At 37.9% G+C, this 21303-nt stretch overlaps 1 protein-coding gene, 1 long non-coding RNA gene and 1 gene segment (V, D, J or C); 2 read left to right on the top strand and 1 right to left on the bottom strand.

Annotated features, from left to right (window-relative positions):
- Positions 1 to 709: 709 nt before the first annotated feature.
- Positions 710 to 2918, bottom strand: LOC125257493. Its single transcript, XR_007182396.1, has 2 exons — positions 2325 to 2918; positions 710 to 1164 (listed from the first exon to the last, which is right to left on the bottom strand). It is a non-coding gene; the product is annotated as an uncharacterized LOC125257493 (long non-coding RNA).
- Positions 2919 to 4716: 1798 nt separating this feature from the next.
- Positions 4717 to 5330, top strand: LOC125257475. The segment is given in 2 exon segments: positions 4717 to 4887; positions 4996 to 5330. Coding segments are annotated over 2 exon segments (432 nt in total).
- A 1653-nt stretch (positions 5331 to 6983) lies between these two features.
- Positions 6984 to 21303, top strand: part of LOC125258617 — a 37657-nt gene continuing 23337 nt past the window's right edge. The window contains exons 1-2 of the mRNA XM_048175564.1: positions 6984 to 7038; positions 20244 to 20494. Coding sequence (XP_048031521.1) covers positions 6984 to 7038; positions 20244 to 20494 — 306 coding nt within the window. The remainder of the gene's footprint in view (positions 7039 to 20243; positions 20495 to 21303) is intronic.

The raw sequence follows: 21303 nt of genomic DNA, 5'->3' as shown, positions 1-21303 counted from the left end.
TGTGTTCACACAGTGATAAAGAGTCGTACAAAAACCTCCGTCAGTCAGAGTCACAGTGACTGAACTGATACTGCAGCTGCTCACACACTTTCACACACTTTCACACACTACTGACACACAGAGGACAAACACAGGAACTACACATGTGCTCAAAACTGACTTATGACTGAAATCAGCTCTATTAGACTGTGATCTGTCCTGTGACAGACGGGTTTGACTCAAATATGCTCAGAATCAGAGAAAACAGAGTGTGTAAATTAATATGAAATCAAACTAACAATAATGGTGTCATATGTTGTTTTGTTTTTGTACATTAAACTACACTAAAGTCATGGTGTATCAGTAACATGCAGATGTTTTTCAAGCAGCTCCTTCATCTAAAGCTGTTTCTAAATGTATTACTCATAACTCATTTCTCATGAGCAGAAGTGAAAGTGTTCCAGTTGAGAGCGTTGAACCAATCAAAGAGTGAAACTGTGAGTTTGAGGTGAAAATCACATTTGCATTGGCAGGTTTAGTGATTGTGATCCTCTCAGAATAGAGCAGCTCCGTCTCCAGTGACCATGTTCAAACCCCAAGAGCTTCATTTGACATTTCCTGCTAAATGCAGCTGTTCTCAACTATTACAATCAATCAAAAGCAGCTGAAACTTTAGTGCAGGACTTTGAATGAACGACACACTGATCAATGATGCAGTCGGACACAAATGTAACGCGTTCAGAAGCTTTATTGAATGAACAGCAATGGCAGCACATTGAAAGACTGCTTCAGTATTGAGCTGTAAATCACGTGACTGCTGTGAATCCTGCCGGACGCTCAGATACGGCTCGTCTGGACCGGAGAAACATCAGCACTGGGAGCTCTTGAGGAACGAGGCCTCGTGATCAGCTCCGTCATGTCTTACTCTGCAGACGAAGCGATCCGCGCCTTCCCAGCGTGCTTTGCTGAGGCTCAGGACGCTGCTGCGGCTGTAGCGTCCGTCCCGCTCGCTCTCTGCGCTGGTCTGAACCCCCTCGCTGACCTCTGACCCGTCCAGCGTCCAGCTCACCGTCGCCCCCTGTGGAGAGTAAGAGCTGAGCAGGCAGAGCAGTGCGGCTGAGTCTCCAGAGATCTGCAGAGAAGAGGGCGGCAGCAGAGACACGGAGGGCTTCACTGCGGGACCAGCTGCACAAACACACACAAACACACATGAACAACTGCAGAAATTATGATTTGACTTCAAATATAAGTTAAATTTTAAATGATCCTCCAGAATGATTTTGAAAAACATTGTCCAAGTAAATTAATGATTATATTGTGATGTCGTTATAAGAGAACAAATTTAAATGATCTTTTCAATATTAATTGCATTTCGAAAATATTCTGCTATTCAAACATCAGATTCAAATTTGATATTTTAAGTTGTTTAAATGATTAATTTTCAAAATGCTCTTCAACTATGTTTCTTTTTGTCTGATGACCCCAACAAAATTATATTTTGTCCATATTATAAAACGTTTGTTTCATGCATTTAAAAAAAACTCTTAATTGTTAATTTTACCAAGAATTACAGACAAAATTATGTATCAGAAATAACTGAATAGATTTTAAAGTACTGCAGTCAATACATGAAATTAATGAAATGTTAGCAATAATAAGATTAATAATTATTAATGTAAAATTAAAAATTATATTTAGAAACAATATGAAATTTTAAAATTTATATAAATAATGAAATGAATGAGATAAATATTGGATTTCTTTCAAAAGTTACAAAACATTTTAATCTCAATCTTTTTTAAAAACATGAACATTATTAATATATTGTGATTTCTTCATAAGATTTGAAAAAAAAAAAACAAATTTACATTTCAGTATTATATATATTTTTTAAATTCTTCATATGTTGATACTCACAATAAATCATAATTTTCAGCAGTTTCAATTATGCATTTTTTAATTCTTCTGTTAAAACACTTACAATCATAATCATCATTAAACTTAATAGTTTAAACTATTGATTTTTAAATTAAATTTGTCTTTGTCTGATGATGATGCTTACACAATTACATTTATTTTGTCTGTATTATTAAACTTGGGTGTCATGACTTTAAAAACCCTTAATTATAACCCTTATACCGTTAATTCACATAAAATGAAAAATGACGTAAATTATATAATAATTCAATATTGCAATTATTAAAGAAACTTTGCAAAAAAAATTTTTTTCTAATAAATGAATAATCTTTTTAACAAATATTTTCTGAAATAATCGAAAAAAAATAATAAATAAAACTATTTAATTAAAATATCATGCATTTTTAGATAATTTAAGAAAGACTTACTTCTGATCACCAGTTCAGTTCCTCCACCGAAAGTGTACCACAGTGCTTCATTCTAGTGAAAGCGTCGTACAAAAACCTCCGTCACACTCAAATGAACACAAACTCCAGCAGAGAAAGAGACGAACGACACTCACACACACTGATATGAGACTCAACAGCAGCTCTTCTCAACATCAACATGATTGAGCTGAAAACACACACTAAATATTCATCTTTAAAAGAAAAAACTGCTTTATAATGAAATCTTCAGCCAGATTGAGATGGTCATTCTCTATTGGATGACCTTTGACCTGTTCTACAGTATCATGATGATATCAAATCTGCAGCACAGGTATTAAATGCTCTCAGCATCAAAGTCTGAATGAAACTGATCATTAAAACAGTGTTTAGAGGGAGAAGATCCACCCAAAATAACATGAAGTAAATCAGGAGTGTCTGTTTCTGAAAATGATCAATAGAAATTTATTAGCAAAGATACTAAATGACAAAACAGTGTTTCTGCTGTCTTCAGGTAAATGATCTGGAGTGTGTTTGCATATTGATCAGATGCTTCAGTGCTCTGAGAGTGTTTATAGTGCTGTGAGTTTAACACTTCATCACTCAGAGCTTTTCTTCATTCAAACTGAAATTAAACCATCAACAAGCAGAATGATGATCATCAGCGTCTGTATCTGGACTCTCATTCTTTCTGTTCAAGGTTCATTTACTCTTTAATAACTCAAAATGTGATTTATATGCATGTTCGATGTTCAGTACAGATTTTGTCCTGGACACTTTAACTTTAATAAGTGTTGTAATTATGATCTTATGAAATGTCATTCACAGGAATTACAGGACAAGTTTCTGTGACTCAGACTCCCTCAGCAGCAGCTGTTCAACCAGGAGAAACAGTTACTATAAACTGTAAAACTAGCAGAGGAATCGGAGATCGTTCAGCGGGTTGTGGAGACTGTCTCGCCTGGTATCTGCAGAAATCTGGAGAAGCTCCTAAACTCCTCATTTATGACATTAGATCAAGACAGTCAGGAACTCCATCTAGATTCACTGGAAATGGAGCAAATTATGGAACAGATTTCACACTGACCATCAGTGGAGTCCAGACTGAAGATGCTGGACATTATTACTGTCAGAGTAGACACTGGATCAACAGTAACTGGGTGTTCACACAGTGATAAAGAGTCGTACAAAAACCTCCGTCAGTCAGAGTCACAGTGACTGAACTGATACTGCAGCTGCTCACACACTTTCACACACTTTCACACACACTCAAAATACTACAATCATAAAGAGATTCTCTAAGAAAGGTTTCCATAGATCACTGCCAAGAAAAACATGATCACAAAACTTTTATAGGTGTAGCTGTAAACTGAATGTTGTATGCTATGAACAGAAAGCTTGTTCATCTGAACCTGTCAATCATTACGCAAGAGCTTCATATATTATCATCTGCTTAACATCACTCCAATGAGAATATTCCTCCAGGGTCCTCATTCTCCAACTTTATCTCCATTTTAATCCAGTAGAGAAGTCTTGATGTACTCAAGATCTCGAGTCTCGTGACAGAAGCAGTTATCATCATGTGTTTACCTGCAGCATTATTGTTGGATTTTACAGCAACTCTTTCCGCAAGTTACATCGTTACGCCAGTAGATGGAGACAAGAGACTGATTTGAGCGAGTCAATGAATCTTTACCTGAACTAATTTGCTCAAAACACTGATTCATTCAGGAAAGAAGAACTTGCTGCAGAACGATAGGCTGAGAAGTGCCACATGTGATTAAGTCAGTCGTTACGCTTTCTCCAGTGGAGACCCTCTTACTGTATCTCCCTATAATAATACAATCTCTGGCTTCAGTGCCATTCATGTCCTCTCCCGTGGCCTCATGGGATAGTAAAATGTCCATTGTATGTCCACATATTTTTCACCTACTCTTTTTCAAAATCTATGAATTGGGGCATACTATGTTGGCATACTGTTTTTCACATGGCCTACTATATAGTAAAGAAGTATTTGCAGCGACAGTCTTCATGAATGAACCATTGAATCATTCTCAAATGATTTATTCAAAGCACTGATTCATTTTAGACACTTTACTCTACTGTGACTTCAATTGGAAATATTTCAGTTGGCCGAATAAAAACAGACAAAGAAACTGTGAAAATTAAAAATTACTAAAATGTAAGTTACTCAATAATAGCTTCATGTTTATTAAACTGTTTTACGGCAAAAGCAATATCACATTCACAATCTTGATGTTGGTCTGATATTCATAAACAACATCTTGCTCATGTGATGTTGCTTTATATCAGTAAAGGATTATAACATGAACTTGAAATCTCAATGAAACCACATTAAACCATCTTAAACCTGTCACTCCTGAAGTGTTTGCATAGAGAGAGTGTTTTACATGAGCGACACACGCTTCAGTGCTCTGCATGTGTTTATAACTCTGTCAAACATCAAACATGATCAACAACTGTTTTTCACTAGAACTGAACCTACAACCAACAAAAATGACTTTCAGCACCATATTGATCTGGACGCTGGCAGTATTATGTCGAGGTTTGTGTCAGTATAGATTACATACATTATTTACTTGTTATTTTTATGTGTTGTGAAGATATATGGTTGTAAAAGTGTTTGTGATTTCTAATCTTTCTCTCTTGTCAGAATCTGTTGGTCAGGTGACAGTGACTCAAACTCCCTCAGAGCTGCTCTCTCAAACTGGACAATCAGTCACTGTGACCTGTAAAACTAGCAGTGATGTGAACTGCTGTTATAGTAATGGACAACCCGGTCTGAGCTGGTACTTACAGAAACCTGGAGAAGCTCCAAAACTTCTGATTTATTATACAAACAGCCGCCAGTCAGGAACTCCATCTAGATTCAGTGGCAGTAAATCATCTGGAAAGGAATTCACTCTGACCATCAGTGGAGTCCAGACTGAAGATGCTGGACATTATTACTGTCAGAGTTATCACAGTGGTGGTGTGTTCACACAGTGATAAAGAGTCGTACAAAAACCTCCGTCAGTCAGAGTCACAGTGACTGAACTGATACTGCAGCTGCTCACACACTTTCACACACTTTCACACACTACTGACACACAGAGGACAAACACAGGAACTACACATGTGCTCAAAACTGATTTATGAGTGAAATCAGCTCTATTAGAACAGATTCACTAAACAAGACAAATTACAGTTAGAGCACAATTCCAAAAAAAGTGCTGATGTGAGTGTAAAGTTCTGCACTGAATCTACTTTAGACGCTCAAATGAAAGAACACAGCCGGATCATTTCCATAATGACCAACACAATCAACCAAGAGCAGCGCCATTTATCGTTTAGTTTAGGACATGTTTTTGGGGCAGTAAATAATGGTGCAAATACCAGTAAATTGACTAACACAAACCTTAGTAAATCACCTTGCGTGATTCATTTAAATATTCTCCTCTCATAAATGTCTGAAAGGGAAACTCCTACAAATGCATGTGCAATAATGTCAGGTACAAAAATAACTGCTCACACTTTTCAGCTCTAATTTTCCACTGCATGTCTTTAGTAAATCCTGACAGTAGTGTTTTAACGCCAAAAGAGGGTTTGCACTTGCGCTAGCTGTTAGTAAATCTGACCCTTAGACTGTGATCTGATCTGTGACAGACGGGTTTGACTCAACTAAAATCAGAGAAAACTGAGAGAGTAAACTGATATCAAATCAAACAATCAATAATGGTACCATACAGTAGGTTGTTTTGTTTTTGTACATGAAACTCTGCACTGGTCTGAACCTTCTCTGTGACCTCTGACCCCTCCAGCGTCCAGCTCACCTGCGCCCCCTGCATGTAAGGGAATATGTGTGTGTTTTGGTTCAATGATGTGATCACGTTATCTGACATGACACAGTTCAGAAAGTCTCAGAGAAGGTCTGATGATGTTCTTCCTACAGAATAAACTCCACCTGTATTCAACCCCTGATGTGTTTTATACACGTTTGTTTCTCACAGCTATAGAAAGTGTTTCTGGATTGATGTTTCTGAGCTGTAAAGGATCCCAAAGACAATTCAAGCTACATGCTAAACATATTATGTTAACTTATTATGTGCATTGAAGCTATCCAAAGGCCAAGTGTTTGTGTTATGTTGGCCATATAACCTGTTAAGTAAACTTTGCAGGGCTTGTACTCTTTGGCTCAAACAATGACTTTAGGCCAGAACTAAAATACTGTTTGTCACTTTTGCAGTCGATACAGTTACACACACAGGAGCCCCATTGAATAATTCATCACTGTATTAACTGTCCTTTTTAATCTCTGTCCGATCCTGTTCATCAGTGTGTCTGTCTGTTCACACCGCCCTCTAGTGGCACAGTGATGTAGTGCAAGATAACATGAATAAAACTGTTGAAGGGTTTCTGTCATCAGTACAGCTGTGATCACCTGTGGTCTCGTACCTGCAGTCGAATTACAGTCGAGCTGATGATGCTTAGATAATGATAATATAGATTTGAAATTTAATCTTCATAATTTAAATTGGTCCTAAATTTAAATACAGAATGAGTTAATTTGCATATTGATCAGATGCTTCAGTGCTCTGAGAGTGTTTATAGTGCTGTGAGTTTAACACTTCATCACTGACACACACAACAATCTTCATCAACATGACCTTCATCATCATCTTCATCTGGACTCTCTTATACTGCTTTATACTACAAGGTGAACAGTATTTATCTAATATAAATCATTTAAATTATATAATCCTAACATATCTTAAAAATATGTCAAATAATATATACTTTACAGACTAATAATTTATTCGTTTTTCAGGCTGTAGAGCTCAGATCACAGTGACTCAGACTCCTGCAGTGAAAACTGTTAAACCAGGAGAAACTGTTGAGATGAGCTGTAAACTCAGTACTGCTGCTGCATCCTGTGGCTCGACACCCTGTGTGAGCTGGTACTTACAGAAACCTGGAGAAGCTCCTAAACTCGTGATTTATTACACAAACCGCCTCCAGTCTAGCCTGGTAATACCAGACTCTGCTACTTCACTTTGCTTCGTAGACAGAGTCTGGAATGGCATAATAGAGAAGTGTTTTCTCTCTCGCTAGGGGGCGCTTGTCTGAAGTTTAAAATCATTGGTTACCCGTAAGCCAATCAGATACGTTTAGTTATGACGTATGTTATGTGCCTGTACAGCCGCATCGAAGCACAGACATCATGCATCGAACTCAAATCTATAATTGAACTTCCACTGTAAACCTGTTGTAAACACATGATGATGCGAGCGAAATACCGGAGTGAACATGGCTGTAAACGACTTTTGCAGATTATGCGAAGTTAATCTACGCATACACGGTAACAATTGATAAATTAAACCAGGGCTCTCAAGTGTCACGCATTGAGCGTGACAGTCACTCATTTCGGTCTTTTGTCACGCACTCCCGCCACACATTGTATTTCTCACGCAGAAAAACTATTTATCATATATTTAATAAGCCGCAGCGCCCAAAATGTATCTGGCCGCGCCGCTCTCTCTCTGGAACCGGGCAGGAATCAAGCGCGTCTCGAACCTGCCACTTATCAGCCAATCAAAAAAAAAGAAAGAGGCTACACAATAGCCAATCAGAAAATAGCACTATTGTATCTGGGTAAGATTTAACGCAACAACCAATGAAAAAAAAAAGCATATCCTGGAATTGTTCACCATCATCCTCGTTCACCCACAGAGGAAACCACTGGAGCTCTGAGCATCACTTTGAGCACAGAGTAAGTCATGATCTCCTGTTTTAATGTTACAACAAATTCACAACTTGTTTGACACAAACAATGACAACTTGTCACTCTTGCCTGTCTTCAAAACTTGAGAGCCCTGTTAAACTTTTCCCAAAACCAGTCGGGAGTAGGGCCACAACATCACCTCCATTTAAAATGTTTATCAAACACTCTTCTTGTTCTGGCTTCAGTTTGAAAAAGAGTTGAATGTTCTCCATAACAGAGCGAATTGCATCCCGTGTCTCGTTTCCCATTTCCGCGGTCGTTTCGGTTTTCGATTTCTCTAACCTACAATGTAAAACTCGGCGCTTAGCATCTACGTCACGGCTCTCAGCCCGCCCTCTGTTCGTTGATTGGCCCGGCTGTTTCCAGACCGGTGGTAAACAGAAAGCTCTGACGCTGTCTCAGACTGAGTACAGAAGCGAAATGAAATTGAGCGGAAGTAGGAAGTCTGACGTAGTCAGGCTACCTCCAGTCAGGAACTCCATCTAGATTCAGTGGCAGTGGATCTAACAGTGATTTCACTCTGACCATCAGTGGAGTCCAGACTGAAGATGCTGGACATTATTACTGTCAGAGTCGCCACAGTGGTGATGTGTTCACACAGTGATAAAGAGTCGTACAAAAACCTCCGTCAGTCAGAGTCACAGTGACTGAACTGATACTGCAGCTGCTCACACACTTTCACACACTTTCACACACACTCAACAGTGAACATTTTCATGGATATTAAATATATAGCATTCATTAAGTTTTTCACATACTAAAAACTTTAAACTATAATTTTATCTTATTAAATCAATCTAACACTATATCTGTGAGGTTCATAATTTGGCCACATGTTCTCGTTTCATCATGTATCTGCAGGTGTTTTCATGCTCCACTGAGTGAAGTTTATTTATGAAATATGAGCTAAAGCCCTGATCCAATGAAAGACCTGAAACATAAAGTACACAGAAAAGGATACACTATGGGTTCAAGTGTACTACAAGTCTTCAACTAAATACATTTTTTAATACAGAGATAGTATGTTAAAAGCACATTTTAGTTTATATTGTGTATTGTTTATACATGCTGTCTCAAAATATCACAGTTGAGTACCCTTAGATGTTCTTAAGATTATCTTAAGAAGTACTAAAGAAGAATTTTTAGTATATTAAGTACAAAATTAGTGCATGAAAATAGAGCACTTTAAAGGGGTCATGAACTGCGTTGGTTTATTGTTTTATAATATTTCCTGCGGCGCACTTATAATGTTAGTATGCTTTTTGCATCCAAAATTGTCATAATTTATAAATAAAAGGCATTTTTCCTACCCTGATTTTAGCCCTCTGGTTTGAACGCTCCGTTTTAAGGGGCGTGTCTGCTATGAGACTGTAAAGTGTTCAGTGTAAATGCCCACTGCTGTGATTGGCTAACATCTTTCCATTTAACGTGTTTTTACTATTACAGCTCTCAAGGTTAACTAATCGTGAAAAGTGTTGCATTACATTTAGATCTATGGCATTATATTAAGATCGTGGCATGAAAGGTTGCAGAGATGAACATTGTAGCCGATCACAGAAAATGTTGAGCGCATGAAAGCAGTAATCTGTACACTAACAAATGCTTTCATCTTCACTAACAGTGCAAATGCAATATAACTAAGAGATTCATTGAATTAAACGGGAGTTTTGTGTGTCAGTCACTGATAAACTCGTGCTGCTCCTACGATTGCAAAGGGAGCTTTCATTGATTGCTTTCTTTATATAATTTAATCGCCGTTAAATAACAGATTATTTTCATCTTACTAAGAGAAACAATGCAGGTTGACATTTAGTCACTGGTTTGATTTACTGACACACAGACAAAGATCATCTGACTGTACATGAATCATTAATATCAGATCAGGCATTAGAATGAACACAGTTTCTGACATGTTGTTGCATTACTGTCGAGTCCAGGCACTGCACAATATTTTGTAATCCTCAACGGCATGTTTATTGTTTGGAAGCTCGATCTGGTTTAGCTCCACGTAGACCTATGTTACTTAGTCTGCTTATTGCATGTCATGCGCAAATCGGTGGGCGGGGCTAAACAGGCAGTGATGAAGTAGGCGTTGATCTTCTTCTGCAGAGGCGGTGCTTGCTGCCCTTTGACGTCATAGATCCCCACTAAATCCTATCGTTTTCTGGGTCTGGTGTCAATTAAAGCTTTTATTGGACTTTACTACACTTTTACTGTAATAAAACTATGGTTTATTTTAATAAGGGATATGGTTGTGCTGTTGTATGAGACTATTAAAATCAGTATCTTACGTCATCACATTTTCCTTGTCTAATTTCATCTGCACAAGACAAAATTGGCAATGAGGATTCTGAATGTCTAAACACAAAACTGAAGAGAATGTCTGCAGTAAATACTCCATTTCTGGTCTGATATTCAGGGGGGAAACAACTTGTCTGATGTTGCTTTAAATCAAAATATGATCATATTATCATATGAATTAGTGAAATGTTTAAAGTCTCAACGAAAACAGCACATTATACTAACATAAACCTGTCACTCCTGAAGCGTTTGCATAGAGAGAGTCTCCCGAACTAACAGATTTTTGTTATAAGAACGTTCTCCAAATATTCAGTGTTGGTTCTGGGAATGTAAAACATGTCCAGTTTTCTTGATGTTAGAGGAACTTGTTTTAAAAGGTATGATGTTCCTCAAATGTTCTTTAAACTTAATTTTGATTAACAATTTAACATTCTTTCAATCGTTCAAACACCTGCTGTGAACAAACACTCAAAGAAAGAGAAATAAGAACACAAACTTTCTTCAGCCACAGCCTTAGATGAAATCAATTGAAGATAAAAAAACACATCAAATCTCTGAAGATCTGATTAAACAATTTCACAAACAGCATTGTTTTTTTGTTTTTTTTTTCATCTAAGGCTGTTGCTGAAGAAAGTTGTAGTTTGTGTTTTTATTTCTCTTTCTTTCAGTGCTTGTTCAGAAGGTGTTTGAATGATTGAAAGAATGTTTCAGGAACATCATATTACATTTTCATTCAACATCCAGTAAGATGAGACCCGGTCTGACATTTATCTCGTTTCACGAGTTCACATATCCATATAATTAAATAGAGTAAAGTTATGCGTATTTGGCATGCTGTCCAGGGAGAGGGCTGCCTCTGATGGGATCGTGCATCGCCAGGTAGACGGGCCCTCCCGACCAATTGACGGGGAGCACGTGATTTGGAGCGGCTGATCGGGAGGGCTCTGGTTACGTCCGACAGGAGACCAATGCTCAGTGTCAAACGGGTGAGCCCTACCAACCGAAAGACAAGGGGCAACATGGTTTAGGAATGACCAGCCAAAAGGGGCCCACTCAGCTTCTGCCGGGAGCGGCCCCCGGCAACAGGTGAGTGGGTTCCATTGGCTGATGGCGGGATGAAAGAAATTGGAATGCCTGGCCAGGAGAGCTCTCGCAGCATCCGATGGGAGACCAAGGCTCCAGGAGACTAATGCTCATGGCATCGGATGGGTAAACCTCACTAGCACACAGGGGTAAAGTAAAGAGCAGAGGCTCGACCGGGCGACTCTCGCGGCATCCGACGGGAGACCAAGGCTCCAGGAGACCAATGCTCAAGGCCTCGGACGGGTAAGCCTCGCCAGACGAGGAAAGAAGCACTGACTGGGAGGCTCTCGCGGCATCAGATGGGAGACCAAGGCTCCAGGAAAGCAATGCTTGTGGCATCAGACGGGTAAGCCTCGCCGGACAGAGAAGGATAGCAAGATGGAAGCTGACAGGGAGATCAAGACTCACTCTGTCGGATGGGTAAGCCTCACTGGACGGAAAAAAATTTAAAAAGATGGAAACTGACCGGGAGGGCTCTCGCTGCATCTGACAGGAGATCAATACTCGTGGCATTGGACGGGTAAGCCTCGCCGGACAAAGAATGAGAAAAGATGGAAACTGATCAGGAGGGCTCTCGCTGCATCCGACGGGAGATCAAGACTCAATGTGTCGGATGGGTAAGCCTCACTGGATGGAAAAAGTTAAAAAGATGGAAACTGACCGGGAGGGCTCTCGCTGCATCCAATGGGAGATCAACACTCATGGCATAGGATGGGTAAGCCTCGCCGGACAAAGGAGGAGAAAAGATGGAAACTGACCGGGAGGGCTCTCGCAGCAGAGTGGGCTCCTGCGGAATCAGGTGAGCAGATGCTGCTGCAGCGAGACTATTTTAGTGGATTGATGGTGTGAATTGCGGTGGATATGGTGAGCTTGTAGGATTGAGCGAGAGAACAAGCTGAAGCTGAAGAATTTGGCTGGAAAGGGTTTGCTGAGCTTCATTAACATGGAAGCGATTGGATTAGATAGGATATAGATCTTTAAAGCCTCTGATGGCCAGCGACTAGAGTGTTTGAATCTGATGCTTGGAGAGGCCTTTTGGGGGAGCTGTGGTTCCTTGCCGCTGTTGCTTCTGGCTTGCTTAGATGGGGACACTTGATATTCAACAATGTTTTGATCTGCCTTCATTGTCTTCACTGCACACCACTGTATGCAAACTGAACTATTTGGAAAAGTGAATAGGTTGGGTCAGGGTCCACCTTTGGAGCCTGCAGCCTGAATTTCAGATCAAATCTGTGCTCTGATCTTGCTGGCGACCTTCATAAAGCAAACAAAACAAGATAATTGTAACAACAATTTAATAAAATAACACATAATACTGACATTTCATATTCATTATATCTTTATATAAGAATGAATTCTCAGTTTTCCTGCTGCTCATTTGACCACTTCTGGAACAGGTGTAATTGTTTATTTATAAAAACATCTTTGCTAAGACAATTCAGACAAATGCAATTCCATTCATCAATATAGCGGCTTTGCACTCGTTATTTTTATTTATTTATTTATTTTTAATATATACATATATATATATATATAAACGTATTATGTTTTAGTACTGCTCTCCAGTCAAGGTTGGAAATTTCATGCCATGTTCGGTGCTTTCTTCAGTTACCAGTTTAGTAACCATAGCTTTCTGCCAGCAGCAGATGTCACCAGGTGGTACCCAACCTTCCTTGAGTGTTTCGACCCTTAACCACAACACTCTCCAGTTGGTGGGTCGGCAGTGGTGGCCAAATCACTGCCCATCTACTCCTGGCTTCCAGCTTTCTTCCTCTCTCTTACTCCATATCCAGCATGAAGCTCGTTCAGCCTCCTGAATTTTTCCCTCCTCCCTATTTTTTACACATTACTGGAGCTCCTCTCTTGCCTTCCGAACTTCCATTGCAAGTTTTCAAAAACTCACAGATTCTGTTGCATTTAGTCACCATGAAATCAAAATGGACAATTTATGTTTTTTTATGGAATACTATGATATTGATTATAAAAGATTTATGATTGCAAATCATTATTTTTTAACTTCATGTGCCTTGTAATCTACATGCAGCGACATCTGTTCTCTGAAAGGAGAATGGGGCAACCTGTCACTCACATGAGATCCACCAATAGCAAACCACAACCATCCAATCAATTCCCCACAGACAAAATCAAGCCCCGCCCTACATTTATTAATTTCACTAGGATATATATCACAACAATAGGGAAGAAAATATGAGAGCAACGTTTTAATGTTGCAAGGTTCATCATTTATGAAGCAAACTCAATTCAAATAATAATAAAATGGTACAGTAATGAAATGAGAATAGCACATAAATATTAATAAAAACGTCATCTACACAGCAGAATCCCCAGAGTTAAATCAACTCTGCTCAGAGAACATATGGTCCCTCTCTACATAGAGTTAAAATATCACTGAAGCAGAGTTAAAGTTAATGAGATAATGTGCTGTTTGTGGAGTTGTTTAATCAGATCTTGAGAGATTTAATGTCTTTTATCTTCAGTTGATTTCATCTAAGGCTGTGGCTGGAAGTCATTTTTAGTTCTTGTGTTTCTCTTCAGTGGTTCTGCTTGTTAACAGCAGGTGTTCATCACTAATGCTCAATCATCACTTAATTAATCACTTAATTATCTCATTAACTTTAACTCTGCTTCAGTGTTACTTTAACTCTATATAGAGAGGGACCATATGTTATCTGAGTAGAGTTGATTTAACTCTGGGGATTTTGCTGTGTATGAACTTATTTCAGAATCTTGATGATTTGATATATTTGATTGTGTGATTGACAGGATGAAATGAACGAGCTCCTCCTGAACCTTCATTTAGAGCCTCATTTAAATACAGAATGAGTTCATTTGCATATTGATCAGATGCTTCAGTGCTCTGAGAGTGTTTATAGTGCTGTGAGTTTAACACTTCATCACTGACACACACAACAATCTTCATCAACATGACCTTCATCATCATCTTCATCTGGACTCTCACAGCGTTTGCTCAAGGTTTGTGGAGCACAAGTTTGATATCAATTCATTTCTTCAAGTATATTGTCAAAGTTTTGAGTTGATTTTCTTCTTGTTGTGTGTTTCAGAGTGTAGAGGACAGATCACCGTCACTCAGANCCTCCAGTCAGGAACTCCATCTAGATTCAGTGGCAGTGGATCTAACAGTGATTTCACTCTGACCATCAGTGGAGTCCAGACTGAAGATGCTGGACATTATTACTGTCAGAGTTATCACTACATCAACAGTAAAGATGTGTTCACACAGTGATAAAGAGTCGTACAAAAACCTCCGTCAGTCAGAGTCACAGTGACTGAACTTATACTGCAGCTACACAGTAAAAAAATAAATGTTAAAAAACAGTGAAATGCAGGAAAGCACAGGCGCCAAACATTTACCATTAATGAAAATAACTGTCAACGACTAACAAAAGTGTCTGCCAGACAAAAACATCCTAATTCATATCCTAATTTTCTTTGAAGGTTTTTCTAGAATTAATTTTGTGAAACATTCTCTGCAATAAGTATATCTCTTGCAGTTAACCATTAGCCAACAACAACACATACACACATGAGCTGATATAACTATCACTGCATCAACAACTATACAGTTACTGCTTTTAAATAAGACAAAACAACATCCTTAACTTTCATTCCTTTGCTGGACTGAAGCACATCGCTCTACTCTTCTGCACAATGGTGACCTCAAAAAACTCAGACATCAGAACATTAAACACTAAGGCTGAAAAGATAACACTGAATCAGTGTTGAAGTTAATTATGTGATTAATTAAGTAATGATTGAGCATTAGTGATGAACACCTGCTGTTAACAAGCAGAATCACTGAAGGAAAAAGAAACACAAGAACTATAACTGATTTCAGTCAGATGAAATCAACTGAAGATAAAAGACATTAAATCTCTGAAGATCTGATTAAACATCTCCACAAACAGCATTACCAGCTTCACTCATTACTAACCAGACTGACTTTGTTTCTGTCAGATGTCTACAGAAGCTCTCATTGAGAATTAACAGATGTTTAGATGTTGATGTCTCATTGAAAATAAGTTCTGGTTGAGGTCACCATTACGGTGGTTAGTGCTTGCTTTAGTTAAGCAGTTTGACTCTTGACTTTTTAATGTTACTTTTTCTTTGGCTGTTTTAACTGTGTTTGTAATGGCAAGAACAGCAAAAGAAATGTGATCTGATGATGTTGGCTTGATGATAAGAATGTAATCAACATGTAATACTCTCATTTACTGATCTCATTCAGAGTCTAGTTTCTGATTATATAGGTTATGTTTTAAAAACTGCACATCATTTATAACAGTAGCCTTGTGACTGCATCTCTTGATACTCATCCCTGGTGATCATAACTTATAAAATATGAATAATTGTTCATATATATATATTTTTTTTTTTAAAACGGACACTCTGAATACACACAGATATCAAGAATCAGCATATGAATCTCAGCTGGGTATAAAACATATGGCTCCAGTGATACATAAAGCTTGAGTTGAGTTTCGTGACAGAAACAGATCCTCCATCATCACAGGACAGATGTGTTTACCTGCAGCATTAGTGCTGGTGATTTTATAGTGATTCTTTCTGCAAGTTACATCGTTACACCAGTAGATGGAGACAATAGACTGACTTCATGAGTGAGTCAATTAATTATCAACTGAACTGATTAAAAACAGGAATTATTGTGTTTCTCAGAGTCGCTGCAGTTTGTTCTTCTGTGGCTTCATTTGGAAATATTTCAGTTAGCCAAACAAAAACTGGCAATATAAATTACTAAAATGTAAAATACTCAATAATAGATTCCTGTTCATTAAACTGTTGTATAAAAGCAATATCACACTTGTAATCGTGATGTTGGTCTGATATTGGGATTAAACAGCGCTCCTGTTCATCTGATGTTGCTTCATCAATAAAGGATTATATTAACATGTGAAATGTTTTGTGAAATCTCAATGAAACCACATTAAACCATCTTAAACCTGTCACTGCTGAAGCGTTTGCATAGAGAGAGTGTTTTACATGAGCGACACACGCTTCAGTGCTCTGCATGTGTTTATAACTCTGTCAAACATCAAACATGATCAACAACTGTTTTTCACTAGAACTGAACCTACAACCAACAAAAATGACTTTCAGCACCATATTGATCTGGACGCTGGCAGTATTATGTCGAGGTTTGTGTCAGTAAAGATTACAGACATTATTTACTTGTTATTTTTATGTGTTGTGAAGATATATGGTTGTAAAAGTGTTTGTGATTTCTAATCTTTCTCTCTTGTCAGAATCTGTTGGTCAGGTGACAGTGACTCAAACTCCTCAGAGCTGCTCTCTCAAACTGGACAATCAGTCACTGTGACCTGTAAAACTAGCAGTGATGTGAACTGCTGCTATAGTAATGGACAACCCGGTCTGAGCTGGTACTTACAGAAACCTGGAGAAGCTCCAAAACTCCTGATTTATTATACAAACACCCTCCAGTCAGGAATTTCATCTAGATTTAGTGGCAGTAAATCATCTAGGAGAGATTTCACTCTGACCATCAGTGGAGTCCAGACTGAAGATGCTGGACATTATTACTGTCAGAGTTTCCACGTTATCAGTAGTAATTATGTGTTCACACAGTGATAAAGAGTCGTACAAAAACCTCCGTCAGTCAGAGTCACAGTGACTGAACTGATACTGCAGCTGCTCACACACTTTCACACACTTTCACACACTACTGACACACAGAGGACAAACACATGAACTACACATGTGCTCAAACTGACTTATGACTGAAATCAGCTCTATTAGACTGTGATCTGTCCTGTGACAGACGGGTTTGACTCAAATATGCTCAGAATCAGAGAAAACAGAGTGTGTAAATTAATATGAAATCAAACTAACAATAATGGCATCATATTGTTGTTTTGTTTTTGTACATTAAACTACACTAAAGTCATGGTGTATCAGTAACATGCAGATGTTTTTCAAGCAGCTCCTTCATCTAAAGCTGTTTATAAATGTATTACTCATAACTCATTTCTCATGAGCAGAAGTGAAAGTGTTCCAGTTGAGAGCGTTGAACCAATCAAAGAGTGAAACTGTGAGTTTGAGGTGAAAATCACATTTGCATTGGCAGGTTTAGTGATTGTGATCCTCTCAGAATAGAGCAGCTCCGTCTCCAGTGACCATGTTCAAACCCCAAGAGCTTCATTTGACATTTCCTGCTAAATGCAGCTGTTCTCAACTATTACAATCAATCAAAAGCAGCTGAAACTTTAGTGCAGGACTTTGAATGAACGACACACTGATCAATGATGCAGTCGGACACAAATGTAACGCGTTCAGAAGCTTTATTGAATGAACAGCAATGGCAGCACATTGAAAGACTGCTTCAGTATTGAGCTGTAAATCACGTGACTGCTGTGAATCCTGCCGGACGCTCAGATACGGCTCGTCTGGAGCGGAGAAACATCAGCACTGGGAGCTCTTGAGGAACGAGGCCTCGTGATCAGCTCCGTCATGTCTTACTCTGCAGACGAAGCGATCCGCGCCTTCCCAGCGTGCTTTGCTGAGGCTCAGGACGCTGCTGCGGCTGTAGCGTCCGTCCCGCTCGCTCTCTGAGCTGGTCTGAACCCCCTCGCTGACCTCTGACCCGTCCAGCGTCCAGCTCACCGTCGCCCCCTGTGGAGAGTAAGAGCTGAGCAGGCAGAGCAGTGCGGCTGAGTCTCCAGAGATCTGCAGAGAAGAGGGCGGCAGCAGAGACACGGAGGGCTTCACTGCGGGACCGGCTGCACAAACACACACAAACACACACACATGAACAAAAATGATGATAATTTGACTTTAAATGAATGAGTTACATTTTAAATGAACCCCAGAATGATTTTGAAAAACATTGTCCAAGTAAATTAATATTTAAATTGTGATGTCATTATAAGAAAACAAATTTAAATGATCTTTTTTAATATTAATTGTATTTTGAAAATATTCTGCTATTCAAACATCAGATTCAAAATTGATATTTTAAATAGTTTAAATGACACATTTTCAAAATGCTCTTCAACTAAGTTTCTTTTTGTCTGATGACCCCAGCAAAATTATATTTTGTCCATATTATAAAACGTTTGTTTCATGCATTTAAAAAACTCTTAATTGTTAATTTTACCAAGAATTACAGACAAAATTATGTATCAGAAATAACTGAATAGATTTTAAAGTACTGCAGTCAATACATGAAATGAACAAAATGTTAGCAATAATAAGATTTTAAATTATTCATATAAAATTAAAAATTATATTTAGAAACAATATGAAATTATAAATTATAATATTCAGTTGATTTTCTTTCAGAAGTTACAAAACATTTTAATGTCAATCTATTTTTAATTTTTTTTTTGTCCACATGAAAATTGATTAATATATTATGATTTCTTCATAAGATTTGGTAAACAAATTTACATAATTTCAGTATTATTATTAATAATTAATTAATAATTATAATTTTTAATTCTGTTAAAACACTTACAATCATAATCATCATTAAACTTAATAGTTTAAATGATTGATTTTTAAAATGCTCATTAACTAAATTTGTCTTTGTCTGATGATGACGCATACACATTTAGATTTATTTTGTCTGTATTATTAAACTTTGGTGTCATGACTTTAAAATCCCTTAATTGTTAAATTTACCATTAATTACAGACATAATTATATATATCAAGAAATAATTGAATATATCATAAAATACTGCCACCCATACATTAAAATACAATCAAACGTCACCAATAATGTTAAATTATTAATATAAAATGTAACATGGCGTAAATTATATAATTCAATATTACAATTATTAAGGAAACTTTTTAAAACTAATTAATTAAAATATACATTTTTTAGATAATTTAAAAAAGACTTACTTCTGATCACCAGTTCAGTTCCTCCACCGAAAGTCCACCACAGTGCTTCATTCTAGTGAAAGCGTCGTACAAAAACCTCCGTCACACTCAAATGAACACAAACTCCAGCAGAGAAAGAGACGAACGACACTCACACACACTGATATGAGACTCAACAGCAGCTCTTCTCAACATCAACATGATTGAGCTGAAAACACACACTAAATATTCATCTTTAAATGAAATACTTGTTATTGTTACTTGTTATAATCAGTCAAAAACTACATTGATCACATTTACACTAATTCTATTGATCTGCTTTATAATGAAATCTTTAGCCAGATTGAGATGGTCATTCTCTATTGGATGACCTTTGACCTGTTCTACAGTATCATGATGATATCAAATCTGCAGCACAGGTATTAAATGCTCTCAGCATCAAAGTCTGAATGAAACTGATCATTAAAACAGTGTTTAGAGCGAGAAGATCCACCCAAAATAACATGAAGTAAATCAGGAGTGTCTGTTTCTGAAAATGATCAATAGAAATTTATTAGCAAAGATACTAAATGACAAAACAGTGTTTCTGCTGTCTTCAGGTAAATGATCTGGAGTGTGTTTGCATATTGATCAGATGCTTCAGTGCTCTGAGAGTGTTTATAGTGCTGTGAGTTTAACACTTCATCACTGACACACACAACAATCTTCATCAACATGACCTTCATCATCATCTTCATCTGGACTCTCACAGCGTTTGCTCAAGGTTTGTGGAGCACAAGTTTGATATCAATTCATTTCTTCAAGTATATTGTCAAAGTTTTGAGTTGATTTTCTTCTTGTTGTGTGTTTCAGAGTGTAGAGGACAGATCACCGTCACTCAGAGTCCCTCAATGACAGCAGCTCAACCAGGACAAACTGTGAACATCAACTGTAAAACCAGCAGTAATGTGTACAAGAATAGTAATGGGGATTATTTAGCCTGGTACTTACAGAAACCTGGAGAAGCTCCTAAACTCCTGATTTATATTACAAACCTCCTCCAGTCAGGAACTCCATCTAGATTCAGTGGCAGTGGATCTAACAGTGATTTCACTCTGACCATCAGTGGAGTCCAGACTGAAGATGCTGGACATTATTACTGTTAGAGTTATCACTACATCAACAGTAAATATGTGTTCACACAGTGATAAAGAGTCGTACAAAAACCTCCGTCAGTCAGAGTCACAGTGACTGAACTGATACTGCAGCTGCTCACACACTTTCACACACTTTCACACACACTCAACAGTGAAGATTTTGATTAGTATGAAAAAAACAGTTTTTTCACATGGTAAATACTTAAACTATAACACTCTTTATCTTATTAAATGAATCTAACACTATATCTGTGAGGTTCGTGATCATGTTCTCGTTTCATCATGTATCTGCAGGTGTTTTCATGCTCCATTGAGTGAAGTTTATTTATGAAATATGAGCTAAAGCCCTGATCCAATGAAAGACCTGAAACAGAAAGGACACACTGACATAAAGCTACATTTGTGTTTTATTTATTTACTGAATTTTAATATAACAGTGACTGAATGATAAAGCACTGAAAAATGACATTGCAAATGAGAAACGAGTTGCGGTGTTGATGAGTGTAATGAGTTCATCTACATAAGGATGTCTGCAAAGCTTAATTGCTCCGGATAAGCCCAATGTGAAGTCATATGAAGTCATTGTAACTGTTTTGAAAGAACATTTCTCTCAGAAACCGATCGTGATTGCAGAAAGATTTAGTTCTCATAACCGCAGTCAACAGGTCATCTCCACTGAAGTGAATGGATCATGCCGATCGAGCCAGATGTTAAAGGAATGGAGATGTGAGGATTTGTGGAGATTTGAAAGTAACAGTGAATCCGGGCCTTTGTGT

Source organism: Megalobrama amblycephala, linkage group LG22, assembly GCF_018812025.1.
Source record: "Megalobrama amblycephala isolate DHTTF-2021 linkage group LG22, ASM1881202v1, whole genome shotgun sequence".
Lineage (NCBI taxonomy): Eukaryota > Metazoa > Chordata > Actinopteri > Cypriniformes > Xenocyprididae > Megalobrama > Megalobrama amblycephala.
Note: the sequence above shows the minus strand (reverse complement) of the source record. Positions and strands in the feature narration are given on the sequence as shown.